We start from the raw sequence: 15,564 nt of genomic DNA, 5'->3' as shown, positions 1-15,564 counted from the left end.
CTGTCAAAGTACCCATGTGACTATGAATTTAAACTGTTGTGTACTGGGTTCGTTGCACAGGAATGAAGACGAGGCGAGTGAGTTCAGCAAAGAGCATGGTTTATTTCTTGCAGGATCTGAACTAGAGAACAGGGCTGCAGCTGCAGCAATTTATACCTTGGCCCCTAGGCGGCTGCCTATTGGTTTGAAGCAACCTATTGCCGCCTAGGGGCAACCAATAGCAGTGCTGGAGACGGGTTGTCTGAGATGCTGAAAGTGTTAGCTAGCTCCCTGCTCTAGCAACCTACCAGCCATTACCACGTGGTGTTAACAAGCAAGCCCAATACATTACACCCCTCCCCCCCTTAGAACGAACAACACTATAGCAACAATAGAAAGCAATTACAGCAATACAAAGACTTAACACTGGTGTGAATAGGTTCCACTTAGCAGCACAATAAAGTACTTAAAACATTATAGCTCCATTGTCCATTACAATCTTGTAGGTCAGCATTAAATACAAGGTACATACAACATTATAGCTTTATTATTACAGAACAAAATCTTTCAGAAAAGCAGGTTTGCATGGCCTTGTGGAATGCCTGGGGGAGCCAGGCACGTCCTGGCCTACCAGCTTGCCCACTGGGCTGGGTAGAGCCTCCTTGCTAGCACTTCTGTGGATTCTCTGGCAATAAGCACGTCGTCAAAGTAGGGGCAAACTCCTGGAATTCCTTTGAGTGTGCGTTCCATGATTCCCTGAAAAATGCCCAGGGCTACCCTGACCCCAAATTGCAAGCGCTTTACTCTGAAAGCCCCCCTGTGGGTCACAATTGTCTATGCTGCAGCCGTGGCCTCATCAACAGGTAGTTGCTGATAGGCCTGCGCCAAATCTAATTTTGCAAAAGTGGTGCCACCCTGATTGATTGATTGATTGATTGATCGATTTGATTCATTTGTTCATCCGTTTATTCATTTGTTTGTTCATTCAATCATTTACATCTCACCTTTATTTTATTTATGTATACTCTTCAACATCTTCATAAATGGTTTAGAAAAAGGGATAGAAGGGGAACTCATCAAATTTGCAGACGACACCAATCTGGGGGGAATACCCAATACTTTAGAACATAGGGTCAATATGTTAACAGGCTTGATCACTGAGCACTATCCAACAAAATGCCATTCAGTGTTGAGAAAAACAAGGTTTTACACTTAAACAAACAAAAAAGGCACAGGAATAGAACTGGTGGTGCCTGGTTCAACAGCAGTAACTGTGAGAGGGACCTAGGAGGTTTAGTTCACAATCACTTAAGTATGAGCCAGCACTATGTCACAGCTGCCAAAAAGACCAATACAGTCCTAGGCTGCATCAACAGAGTCAGAGCATCAAGATCACACAAAGTGTTAATATCCCTTTACACTGCTTTGGTAAGACACACTTGGAATACTTTGTCTAGCTTTGGTCACATGATGGGGATCCTGTGATCATAGTATAAATGGCCCAGTAAGGTGGCAATGGAAAGCAGTTTCCTACTAGCAGTATGAAAAGGTTGAATGAACTTTGAGGCTAGATGACTAACAAACATACAAGCCACAAAAGAGCAGAGGGAGAGAGGGAATTAAAATTAAAAACCTACACACCCACTGCATCCTGTTCTTACCAGGTGGGCAACCTTGCTATCTTCTGCTCTTACCTGAAAGAAAGCCATCATCCAACAGCGTATCAAACAAGAGTCAGGTAATGTAGAATTCATATTAATGGGCCCTCACCCAATCAGCAAGACAATGTGGTTATGCAAAAGGAAACCTGTGTTGTTTCTCCTTGCATTTCCTGCCTTGCACCGAAGCTTTTTAAAAAGAGAAAAGATTTTTGAGACTGATGACAAGCAACAACTTTAGGAAATTGCCTCCGCTAGGGTTACGAGAGCCCAGAAATGTGAGGAATCCAGATCAAGGGTTTATATCAGAAGAATGGCAAAGGAAGGATGTGCTTTTGATTTTCCTGGCCCTGAAAAAAAATGAAGATCAGCCAAGGAAAGTATTTTCCAGTGAGAGAGAAACAACATAATCTCTCCTCTAGCAAGATTTAGAGTGACCACATTCTTTTCCCACAACCCTTTCCATCCCTTTTCTTTTACTTTGTGACTCTCAGACTCTGAACCTGTGGAGGAATGGATTTCAATTCTCAACATCTGTACTGCCCTGACCGGGGGAGGGGGGGAGGCTAGGAGATGGATAACATGATAGCTTAGATCATGCCCAGCTGCTCTGTGTTTTTGTATTTTTTTATATTATGTGTTTTATGTTTTTATTTGCTTTATTGTAAGCCACCTGGTGTCATCCAAAAGTGAGATGGGTGGCTATATAAATTAGGTAAGCAAACACACAATATAAAGCAAATGCTAAGAGGTTGTTTTTTCCCCCCAACAGGGCACATTTCATAAATCACTATCAATCAAGGCAGACCTGATAGCACCATAGCAATGGCTGGATGATGTTGTAAATTGATATAAATCCCTGGTGAGGAAGCTGCCAAGATCAACCACATACTGAATCCAAGCAGAAGTTGTCTAAATTTTTTGAAAGGCTGGATAAGCTTCAGTGGTCTAATGAAAGAGCCCACCATGCTTTTTGAACCGTTCAGTAGCTTTTTCTCAGAACCTTAATACTCACACTTCAAAACAGCAGAATTTTAGAGTCAGCAGATTTAAAGAGGCAATTGACTTAACATTCTTAAGTTAAAACACACAGAAATGCTCAATGGAGAAGTTCCTCTTCTCCCTTCCTCCAGTTCCTCTATTCTCTACTTCCTTTCTTTTTCTATGTCTACATATCTTGGTATGAGGATAAGGAATGAGGATAAGGAAAGAATGAGGATAAGGAAACAAAGGCTCAACTGTTTATATCCTAACTGTGCTATCACTTACAGTATTGGTATAATAAAGACTTTATTTATTTAATCAGATGTATATAGCCATCTTACAACAGGTGACTCAGCACATAAACATTTATTAAACAGCCATTATAAAAACAGGTAAAAAATATAAAAAGCGACAGTAATAAACCTCATAAAAACAAAAGTACTAACTATAGGCAAGGCGAAGATTAAAAATGACCACCTTAGCAATGGAGCCATCAAGACAAATCTCTGGTTCCTGGGAGCCCCAGGCCTAGAAGCATAACTAGTTTTTTGAAAAATCAAAAGAGACGGGACAAGTCTAGTTTCAGAGGAAAGGATGTTCCAAAAGGCAGGCACCACAGCAAAGAAGGGACATCTTCTGGGACCTACCAAATTTAGGTTCCCTAGCTGATGGTACCCATAGCATGCCTTCTTTATGGACAGAAGTTTCAGATTCTAGCTCTTGGATTAGTAGCTATTCAGTTCCTAGTTCTCCATGTCCCCAGACTTGCAATTATTTGTTTTCCTGCCCTCCAGATGATTTTGGAATTTCATTCCCCAAGAGAAGTTGGGAGAAACATATATATAGTAGTTGCCAGCCATCCAGCTATTCAGCAGTTTCTCAGTAGATAAACTAAGGCATCCTAAGTCAACATCAATATCCTCACTTGGGCTTGGGAACTAAGTAGGAACAGTGATCACTAGAGAACTTCAGAACTGGAGGCAAAACCATGAAGTTGAGAAAGATCTTGAGAAAGATCCCAAATAAACCAATGTTGAAAACAAGGGTTCATGAACATCAACCAGCAGTTAAAATGGCATGACCACTAATCCCTGATCTCAAACCACATTGATAATAAAAAAAAACACCAGTTTGATTGGGAAGGAACAAAAATCATTGGGCATGCCAACACCTGCCACACAGGTGAATTTATTGAGTCCTGGCATTCCACCAAAGGAGCAGTTACAACCATATTGATCTAGATCCAGCATATGAATACATAAGGAAGCAGACCATTCAAATGATCAGTCAACAAGAGAACCAATCAGCTGCTCAAAATTTAAATATAGCTCCAAAGAAACAACCAATGACATGACCAACTGACCACACTGGGATGCAAGAGTTTTATAAGCTAAGGAGAATAGGACAGGAAAATCCTGCTGATGATATTACCTAGACTGGTAACAAAATATTCAGAAAATAAATTGAAATAAGCTTGGAGAGCAAATCACTGCCAAAATCTAAAACCCGAGCTACAAGTATTTTCTATTATTTTAAAGCAACATAGTTTTTATATTTAGCAACCTGAAAGAGCAACAGCAACACTATTTGTAAGGCCACATGCAATGCACTCTTTTGCATTTGTCAATCTGCCTGCAAAACACGACGTATTTTATGCATCTGGCAATCTGCCAGAATAAAGCAAAACATGAACAGAGAACAAATAGGGACCACAATGTAATAATACAGAACATGAGTTCACATGATTTATGCCATGCCATGTATGTACAGGGCTTCAAAACCTCATGCAATAAACAGGTTTCTTGCAGGTCTCCTGTCATTTCTATTTGACCTAGTTCATACATGTTAATCAAATCCCACAGAATATTTGTGGCACAAGTATGATTCTCATGTTCTGTGTTATTCTATTACGGGCAGACACCAACAAAGCTTTCCCAGAGCATTTTCCATTATCTAAAGCAAAGTCAATCTGAACCTCTGATTGGTCAGTCTGAATACTTCCTGAATAAGGCCAATGAAAAACAGTAATTCTTTCTCAGTTACATTCTTCCTCCTACTGTTAACATGGCCACTGTCAAGATGGTTGAGACAAAAAGCAAAAGAACTATAAATGGGGAGGAAGAGAACCAATATGTGGGCGGTAATAAAAGAAGATGATATTGTGTGTTGCAAAACATGTGATCTTGAAGCTATTTTAGATGGTAAAGCTGAGACAGGAAAACACATGCCACTGAAAGGAAAAACAATATCAAAATATTGCAGAAATGATCAAGCAAGCGTTCATGTACTACACCACTCCACATCCTGGAGCCCTTAATATATATTGATACTAAAATTTTCAGAATTCTCATCCAGAAATGGTTTTGCCTAGGATGCCTGAACAGTTCTGGGATATATTCGGAGCAACCAGGGACAGTTATGACATACAGTATTTCAGAAATTGGAATTTTACAGAGTGTTGCGTTTGTACCAGAAGATTATTTATATTCCCTAAATGTACCGAAACAACCTCAATAAATTGTTGTGTGAATTTGCAAAGATCCCATAGCGATAATTTAGGTTTTTTTTAAAAAATGCATGTAGCAGAACTTCAGTATAACTACACCACTTCTGAAACAATTAAACAAGGACAATAATAGTGTCAGAATGATTTATTTTTATTTTTTTAAAAAGCCATTAAGCCTATGAGTCAAAATATCAGTGGATAATGCCATTTATATATTCATGCCAATTGCCTACCATAGAAGACAGGAGTGAATGTTTTTTGCTCGATAACAATTAAATTTTAGACATGCATTCTTACAAACCCAACGTGTTGTTCCCTTTTGGGGTAATAAGCAGTGTTATGCATAGACCAGAAGAAAGAAGTAGTAAACAAAACATATTAAACGAAGTGGATAAGAAAAGGAAGCATAGCTAAATCGAGTTTATACCAACACAGTTGATTGCTCTCCATGCATTTTTATCCTTCCCTGATGTGAAAAGTAAAAAAAAAAAATTGTGAAAGTTTTAGATGTTCCTGACATTTCTTGTAATATAATTGAAATTGGAGCTTTATGGCCAGCTTTATACAAGGAAGAAAAAAGGACACTATATTTGGCTATAAAAATTTGAAGTTATTTTTTTCACCTTATCATTATTTCTATTTTTTTTACTCCATAATAAATGTTAGACAATGATAATGGCATCAATGGCATCTAAGTCCACTGCTTTAAAGGTAATTTGTACAAAAAGGTGTCCATGACTTATTCTTACTCACTTGAATAAAATCTGAATGCAATTCAACTTAGATTCTACCCAAGTTCTTTATTTTAGGTATACTTATTTATAAATAAATAAACTTAGTTTGGAGTCTGACCATCTGCTGCCGGGAACAAATTCCCATCGTCCAGTACGCTCACACAGAGAAGGCCTCCTCAGGGTACCGTCAGCTAGTTAATGTCGGCTGGCGACCCCCAGGGGGAGGGCCTTCTCTGTGGGAGCGCCAACCCTATGGAATCAGCTCCCCCCTGAGCTTCGGATGGCCCAAAACCTCCAATCCTTTCGCCGCGGCCTCAAAACACACCTGTTCCACCAGGCTGACCTAGACTTACAGGCATTTTAATTAATTTATATTTAGTATTTTTAATTCATTTTTTAAATTCTCTAATTTTTTATTGCACTGATGTTCTCAATTTCATTTTATCTTGATTTATGTACTTATTATATGTTTTGTTGTTAGCCGCCCTGAGTCCTTCGGGAGATAGGGCGGGATATAAATCCCATCAATAAATAAATAAATAAATAAATAAATAATACAATGTTTTATTGGTTGTATCTATTTCTCATGTAGATTCCAATCATATTTCCTTTTTGGGCCAACATTTGCTGTATCTTTCAGAAGTAGTTTTCTGCCCCTCATCTCTTCATCTTTATTGAAAGGAAATTAATTTTATCTGATCCAGGGCAAGACAATTTGAGTGGGGGAGGGGGAGGGAAGCATCTAGAGAGCATGAGTAGAACTTGTGTTCAAGGAATTAGTTTTCTTTTTAATTGGATTGTGATGGTTTTCTTTTCCACATATTTAGCATCAAATTACTGGTGACAGAATCAGATTTTAAAATAGATGTGATTTACTTACGGAACTTTTAGCTTTGGAAACTTCTGAATATCATTTTCAGACAAGTTCTGAAACAAAAATGCAGACTGCTATAATTAGGCATGTGACATAGTTTTGGTTACTTATTATAAAATAGAAATAGAATTGCAATGGTCACATGAGAGTGATATTTGCTTAAATGTAACTTGTAACACATGCTATTTCCTCATCCCTTCATCTTCTTCCCTAAGTATTCACCAATACCTCTTTGTTTTTATTAGCTTACTTACTATTCATCAGTAACAGTTGATTGATTAACTGATTGCCTAGCCAAAGAAGTTAAATCTTTTGAAATATCTTTCTGAAAATTTGTAACCAGATTTAAATGGTGTTCCTGAACTTTCTAGAGAATTTGATTAAATAATCCTTATGTCCATTTCCAACTTTATATTCTGTAAGTCTATAAAAGTATTGAAAAGCTTACCAGAAATCTTTGTCCAGTTATGTTAAGTTTCCGAACAACTTTCTCACAGTCCTTGAAGTTTAACTGCAAATGAAAATTAACATTGTTAATGATAAATAACTGTTAGCCTGCCATCCTCTACTCATACTTTTGGGGAGTAAATACCATCAAACTCAGACGTTATGCACAATTTTACATTGTTAAGCTTGTACTGTTAATAATTACAAGCATATTTGTAACCAGATTTAAAATGTCTGAATAAAGCATAATTGATTTATGGCTGCAAATTAGATGTGCTTCTTCAGAAATAATACTAACTTCAATGGGAGTTATGATTGCATAATTTCTTTCTATAATGTTAGTAGTCAGACAGTAGTATTCAAGGCTGTTTCATCATTGTGAACTGAAAGGCTAAAGACGCAATTTGTCAAAGCTTTCAAATACTGATCTAATCTGATAGAGTTTTTTAATTTTAAAAATAAACCTTAATTGCAGAAGAGATCATGTAATTTTAGCTCTAATATCGTAACTACTCACAGTGAGAAGAGTGCTATGTGATTTTTTTTCTTTTTTATTGCTGTTTAAGTAGCAGTTCATCTTCTACAGTTTCATAATTTGTACGGTTTCACAACTGATTTAGCCTTAGAAAATCCCTATTAATATATCTGCTTTTCTATTTGATTGGTTTGTTTTCTTTTAAAAGAGCAGGTTGAAGGGGGCTTTTCCCAACTTTGGCTAATGTTCAGTCCGGATGTTCTAACAAAGATAACTTGCACCTTGAACAGTACACATCTGGATTACTGCAAGGTGTTCTATCTGGATCTGCCTTTGGAGACAACTCACATCTGGTGCAGAATGCAACTGCTAAACTTCTGACAGAGCCAGCTTGCTACTGCAGAGTTGTTAAAGTATCACTTATAACACTGCAAATGGCATAACATATCCAGATATATCAGGAACCACCTTGCCAATATGAGTCTACCCATCATGTCTGAATATCTAGTGAAAGCTTGCTGAGGTTCCTACACCCTTAAAAGGTACACCCAATGTGGGTCAGGAAGCAGGTTTTTTCAGTACTCTCTCTAAAGCAGTATTTTTCAAACTCAGCAACTTTCAGGTGTATGGACTTCAACTCCCAGAATTCCTTAGCTAGCATTTGGCTCCATCCTTCCTGGTTCTCCCTAAGGCAGGGATGTCAAACTGCTGGCCCGCGGGCCAGATGCGTCATGGCGAAACCGCGCCTACCCCATTGCCGGCAATGGAAAAAAATCATGATATGTAACGTGATGTTGCGAGTTTGACACCCCTGCCCTAAGGCAATTGATAACTGTTCTATTCTATCATGCCTATGGCTTTGAATAATAGTGAGATTCATTATATTAATTAGTATACTAATTCATATTCTGTAATTGCTTTAGTTTGAGTTGTCTTGTTTGCTTTGCTGTATACTATCCAGAGTTTGATTGCAAAAGTGTAGAAATATTGATAATATTTTTAATGGTTTCTCCTGTGTATAGCCATTATCTGACCAACTAAAAGCAAATCTGAGTGCAGAACAATCTCATTAGGCCTTTGCTAGTGACTGTGATCTCAAGCTGAGGAGGTGTGTCACACTACAGAGGCAACATAATTCTTCTCACTGAACTGAAGAAGTAACTAAGGTAGTTATTACTTTATATTGTCTTAATGCTTTCTCCAGGATACCCACAAGCAAAAAGTGTATTTTGCACATGCATCAAGAGACTGATGTTCATCCACAAAAATTTCTTCCAACAATGGGAACTGCTGGATGATGGTTTGAATTGAAACCATGTAGCTACTTAAGTTTGGTTAAGAAAGGGCTTCTCACAAATCGTGCTGGGGAAAAAAAAATCCCTCTCGTAAACTTTGAAGACCTTTTGTTCTCATTATGCTAACTGGATATGTTAAGACTTAAGCTCAGACAAACTGTGCATACAGTAAACCAAGATATAAAAACGATGTTCTGTTTTTTTTTCTAAATTTAAACTCAGTTTTCAATGAATTCAGTAAATTTATTACAGCTTACATTACAATCATTACAGCGAACACTGAATTCATTAAAGATTCCTGACTGACGAAAATTTCTCTCTTCTTGAACCAAAACACAGAGCATCTCATTCATATCCTTGCTGAAATTTGTTTCCAGAAGCATAAATCTTAGCCAGAGGGATAAAATGGATCCCTGCTTAGAGATCATAAATGCATACAATAATTCTCAATACAAAATCAGAGTCCCGCCCTCTAGCAAGACAGTAACTAAAGCATAATAGCAATAACACTTAGACTTACAGTATGTACCACTCCATAGTGCTTTACAGCACTTTACAATAAGTATAGCACTCACACAAACTCATGGCCTAGAAAGGTTTTTCTGTTCTCAATGCTATTATAAAAATAATAGACTAAGAGAAGTCCCCCCATGACACAAGTCACAACAGGACCAAGATAGGTATGGCATAGGTCAATCAAGCAGTTTATCTCTCAAAATTATTTTAGACACTAACTGGGGAAAATACAAAAATAATAAATATCTTGATATTCCTAAAGAATATCATTTAGGAATCAAGTAATGTTGATACTACCCATCAAAGGGTCTTGTCTATGACTGGTAAATTTGACACAGGCTGGTAATCCAAAACAATTAGACCAAAGACAGCTTTTATATTTTAATTTGAGGCAATAAGAAAATCAGTCAGGATTAGGCACAGGAAGTGATTGACCTTTGTCTGTAAGGACTGAGCATGTTGCTTAAGGTGAAAAGTACTGATAGGACCAAAAAAAAGAACATCGAAGGAAACTACTTCATTACAGTTACTCAAGAGGTGATCTAATACTAGAAAAGAAAAGACTAAGATGGGCTTGCAGCAGCGTTTCACATTGCTGATTGCACGATTGATCACTAAGTTGGAAATGTGGCAAGTTAAAGCTGCAGGAAGGTCCAAAAGTTGAATAGGATTTTGCAAAGCAACCTATTGCTGATCAATTCAGTTCAGAATTTTCTAATGCATTAAACATCAATGTACTGAAAAGTTCAGTCCCTAATTTGGCCTGATGCTAAATGTGTCCCGGTAGCATGGATGGCATTCGGGCAACCCACATTCAGAAATATCTGAACTACAAGATTTGCACCTCACAACAAGCAACTGCTCTATTTCTAGCAATCCACGCTGCTAAAAAGTAGAAGGTACATCCACAGAAATAAAATTTCTTACATTAACCATCTGGGAGACAAGGCCTCCAGTCATACTTTACATTCCCACTAGGAAAAGAGTGAGAATCCAGATGCACAAAGTTATAGATGCAGAAAGGATTCCACCGAGGCAGAGCCACTTGGTGGAATTAGCCCAAGGGACACAAGAAGAAGGTTTTTGTTTATGAAGTACAAGACAGTGTTGTCACAAAAGAAGTGCACAATGGGGCTTTAAAAAGTGTTGCAACAGAGCACTAGAAATAAAATAGTCGAATGCCTGTGTAATTTTGGTTTTGGAACCACATTTATGGTATTTACTGATAGAAAAATAAAGCTCTTTCTTCAGATAATTATTTACAAATTCAGGAAGGGAGGGGAAGGTGTTGAGATCATCCTACATTCTGCTGAAGACAATACTGTAGTTCAGACATGTCAAACACAAGGCCCGGGGGCCAGATCCGGCCCGTGAAGTGGTTTCATGCGGCCCGCAAAGCCATCCTGGAAACAGTGAAGGAACGGCCCCCACTGCCTTGGCCCTGGCCCAGAGACCCTCCTTTTGCCAGAGACCCTCAGATCTGTCCCACTCCTGTCCAGGCCCCCATAAGCACCCTTGATGTGAACGATGTAGAGCTGGCCACGCCCACCCAGTAGGCCATATGCACTCTAGCCACGCCCACCCAATAGGCTACGCCCACCTTGGCCATACTCACCTGGCCCCTTGAGGGCAACCACAATACTGATGCGGCCCTCAATGAAATTGAGTTTGACACCCCTGCTGTAGTTGAAGAATCTGTTCCAAACAAAGGAACAGCCAAGTGCAGATGACAACAGAGTCTAACTCTGAAAAACTGGCAAACTGAAAAATTAGCAAATCACCAGTTAACGTTAGTAAACAGCGATACAAGGCTTCCTTCTTTCCTTTATCCAATTTTCTTCCATTTTTCTCTTTCCATCCGAGCAGAGATATCCTTTCTCCATCCTATTCTACCTTGTTCCTTCCTTTTTATTATTTCTTTTGGAAGAGAATATAAGACTCTCTCTCTCTCTCTCTCTCTCTCTCTCTCTCTCTCTCTGTGTGTGTGTGTGTGTGTGTGTATGCACTTTTGTGCTTCTGTGTGAGACAGCAATTTGTATACACAGAAGGGCTGGCAGACTGAGGATCAATTAATTTTATAAATATGGTATTTTACTGTATAGGCAGTTAATTTTAATTTATATCATATGTATATATTAATTCAACATACTAGCCTTTCCATGCCAGTTATAGATACTCACACATATATGTATTCACCTAGATAAGGGTTTGCATACAAATGTTTATTGTATGTTCCTTTATGAAGGAGAAATCTTCAGCTGGAATGGTCAAGTTGGAGAAATCTGGTACTGTGTAAGATTTTTGTCTTTGCTTATCTGTTTCTTTCTCATTTATTTATTTCTATTTATATAGCCACCAATGTCTTTGAGTGGCTTACAGCGATTTTTTTTACTCTTATTTTAAAAAGAACACTACTTTTATCTGAATCCTTGGTGTATTTTGGATACAGTGACCAGATGCCCTTTATTAGAAACGACAATCCTATATTTCAGGTTTTAGATTTCTTTATTTTTTTATTTTCTTGATCTTGCTCTTAGACTGTCTGTTGTAAGGCAAAGTTACAAATATATACATTTGATTTTTTTTTATCCTTATGAATCTCTTTCAGATTTGTGCCCTTTTTAGATTTGTCCTTCGTTTATTCCAAGAAAATATGGTTAGCATAATTTTGGAGGAAGCTAGTGGAATGAATGCTACATTCAAAAGTTTGCAAGTTCAGCCCCCACCACCTCCACTTAAAGAAACAGGTAAGAGCTGAGAAGAAAGACGATCACTATTAATACTCTAAACTCATGCTGTAATGGAGAACCACGTGAAAGAAATTTGGCTTTTAAGATGCAAAGGGCATGAAAATCAAGCTCTTTCAGCAACCCCAATATTTTGTGGCGTTGTGCAATATTTTGTGTGCAATATTTTGTGCAAAAGTTGATGGTGCAAGACCAGATATTTTAGGCAAAACCTGGTTGTCTGCTGATATTTTTCATAAAAAGAGTATAGATCACAACTCTGTAAAGGCAGTGCAAGAAGGGCATACTAAAGCAGTTAGTTAAAAAAAAAAAGAACAAGAAATCTATCTTCCAGTTTGACAAAGGGCTTAATCTGTACATTCATTGGAACTACAGAGAGTTGTAGTCTGTTGCTGGGCCATTGCAAAGTTGTCACTGGAGCTTGATTTATTCTTGACTGTTGCCTGGGGGTATAATAAAGCTGAAAGAGACTAATTGAATCTGTCAAAGCTAGAAGACCTGTAAGTCCAAGGTAGTGTAATTGCAAGTTTTCCTGCTGTCTCTACTCTTCTCTAATGAAGTCTGCCACTTGGTTTAACTTCTGTGTGACTGCTAGCTAACATGATATTCATCTGCGAAAGCACATTGCTATGAGTTGTAGGAAAAATAAATTAAGTTGTCGTAGCCACATAGTGGAGTTCAAGGCAGGAAGCACTGTGTCTCCTGAAAACTTCATCAAGCTGAGCCTGTGTGGCTGTGTGGCTACTATTTGGGGTGTCTATGTAGCACCTACTCACTTATCATACTTAACATGATTTTAAAGAGAGAAGAGTGATTGACATAAAGGGATGGAGGAATAGGAGGAAATTTAGTGAGACCACAAACTATTTCTGGAGTTAAACTGTTTTTAATGCTGCCCAGTATTGGCTATGTTCAAAGCTCTGCAGTATACGACACAATCTATGCACACTCTTAATTCAATTTGGTGGAAGGAGAGATGGCATTTTACGAGAAACATAAGCAGCATTACACTGAAAGGAGAGCACCAATGTGTGATTGTATATGTGTCCTCTCCTTAGCACAGCAATAGCTCTTTACAATTTGATTCATATCCTTCTTCCAATAGTAAAAAAGCTAAAACACCAGGCTATGCAAGAAAGCCTTCTCAAAGAACTTGACAAAGCACAACCAGATACCTCTTTTTCTGGGCAAGTATTAATCCCCATGGAGAATGGTGAGAAATGTGTCTTTTGCTTTAAAGCCTTTAACTGTGGACATTCAAATCAAAAGTCAGCTAAGCCTCAAGCTTTGCTTTGAGGCCGAAATGCTGCCTCTCTCTGTAGAATGTGTAGGCCAAGAGAGAGAGAGAAAAAAAAAAGAATTAGCCTTGCCATTAAGGCCAAGATAGATTCAGATTATGATACAGATTGGATGTAAATAATCTGGCCACTTGTAACTTTGAATCTGGAATGGTAGTCGTTCACTCTAATTATACAGAGAAGCCATGTGGCTTTATTGCCAATCGGTAGAATTCTAGGCTCTTATTACAAATAAGTGGAGAGAGTGTAACAGATAATAATGATAATGATAATGATAATGATAATGATGATAATAATAATAATAATAATAATAATAATAATAATAATAATAATAATAATAATAATAATAAATCTGTGTCTCCCTAGATGCAAGCTAAGAGGTGGAATTCTTCGGGAAGGATTATTTTGGAAAGCTGAAATTACATAAAATATATATGTATGGAAAAATGTGGAGGAGGAAAACAGACAGAAACTCAGACTTTCCGATTAAGAAAATTGGGAACCCAATTGGAAATGGTAAGGTTGAAACTGTTCAACTAAAATGAAACTTACCCTCCTAAAGTAGTCTGCCAAGTCACTGGGCGACCAGTGGGCCACTTCAGAACGATAGGGCGTGCTTCGTAAATCCATTTCTGTTTCTGGTTAGTCAGTTAGGAAGCAAAACATGTTAACCTTTGGCTGTGACACACCATAGGATATCTTCCCAGCAGCAACAGAGAGAAAAAAATACAGCAGATCCACAGAATTAATTTAAAATTAAAATTGAACTCCTAGGTTTGGGCTTTCCTCCAAAGTGTGCTGCAACTGAAGACGGCAAAGCTTCCGGTATGAGCGAACTGTCTCTTTCTCAGAAAACCTCTCATCAAGTAGCTCAGCTTCACCACTTCCTTTTTTGAAGCTAAATTCATAAATAAGGAAATAAGGTGGTTCAATTCCATTGTTGCAAAAGAAGTCCTGAAAATCATGTTACCCTTGAGAAAAGACATTGTTCTGCTCAAATGCAAGAAGCTAGGAATTGAGGCTGCAGAATTCTTTTTGAATTCATTATTTTTTTTTTAAAAAAAGGGAGGGGGGGAAATCAGATATAAATAGGAAATAAAGAAGCCAGAATCTGTTTTCATCTATTCCTCTCTCAGAATCATTTGAATGAAATTTATTGTGTATGTGAAATAGCATTTCAAAATTTGATACTTGTCTTGTAATTAATATAACCATCCTGCTCTGGGTGACAAGACAGTTTGTAAATATCTCCAGTCCTCTTTAGCAAAGGAAAGACAGCCAAAAAATAAAAAAAAATAAAGTAAGATAATGCTGAAAGATTATGTTGACCCACTGTATGAAGCCTAGGCTTGTTTATTCAAGCTTTATTGCCACAATTGTGTGGCTTCAAAGTAACAATAACCAATAAAACAAATAAAACTAAACTAGAAAGTGTGATTTCTAAATAAAGATCCTGGATTCAGATAACACCCAGCTCATTTTGATTCAGTATAATGGATAAGTCTAATTAAAGATACTGTAAACTTGAATGTATTTGGGTCAATATAAATTGGGGAAAAATGACATTGCCATAGGTGTATACTATAGGCTGCCCAACCAAGCAGAGGAAATAGATGAACTTTTTGCTAGTCAGTTAACTAAGGTATGTAGGAAGCGCATCACAATAGTAATGGGGGACTTTAATTACCCTGATATCAACTGGGAGACAAATTCTGCAGCAAGTGGAACATCTAACAGATTCCTGACAAACCTAGCAGACAACTTTCTCTCCCAAAAAGTAGAGAAGGGAACTAGGGGATTAGCCATATTGGATTTAATTCTCACTAACAGAGATGAAATGATAGAAAGTGTTGAAGCCACAGGAACCTTGGGGGGAAGTGATCATGCAATATTGAAATTCAACATTATGGAAGCACAAGCAATAGAATACAGCCAAACTAGAGTCTTGGACTTTAAAAGAGCTAATTTCAATAAACTTAGAGAGACCTTGGGAAGAATTCCATGGATGAGAATCCTAAAGAAGAAAACAACTCAAGAAGCTTGGGAAATTT

General features: G+C 37.8%; 1 protein-coding gene across 1 annotated transcript in view; it reads right to left on the bottom strand.

The window, feature by feature from the left end:
- LCP2 (lymphocyte cytosolic protein 2) overlaps positions 1-14,286 on the bottom strand; it is a 51,945-nt gene extending 37,659 nt beyond the window's left edge. Inside the window, exons 1-3 of the mRNA XM_083351108.1 lie at positions 14,066-14,286; positions 7,184-7,246; positions 6,742-6,788 (exon numbers count right to left, since the gene is read on the bottom strand). Of these exons, the coding sequence (XP_083207234.1) occupies positions 6,742-6,788; positions 7,184-7,246; positions 14,066-14,143 (188 nt within the window). The 5' untranslated portion in view covers positions 14,144-14,286. The remainder of the gene's footprint in view (positions 1-6,741; positions 6,789-7,183; positions 7,247-14,065) is intronic.
- Positions 14,287-15,564: the final 1,278 nt, after the last annotated feature.

The sequence above is a fragment of the Vipera ursinii genome, assembly GCF_947247035.1.
Source record: "Vipera ursinii genome assembly, chromosome: 2".
Lineage (NCBI taxonomy): Eukaryota > Metazoa > Chordata > Lepidosauria > Squamata > Viperidae > Vipera > Vipera ursinii.
This window is presented reverse-complemented; position numbering and strand designations above follow the sequence as displayed.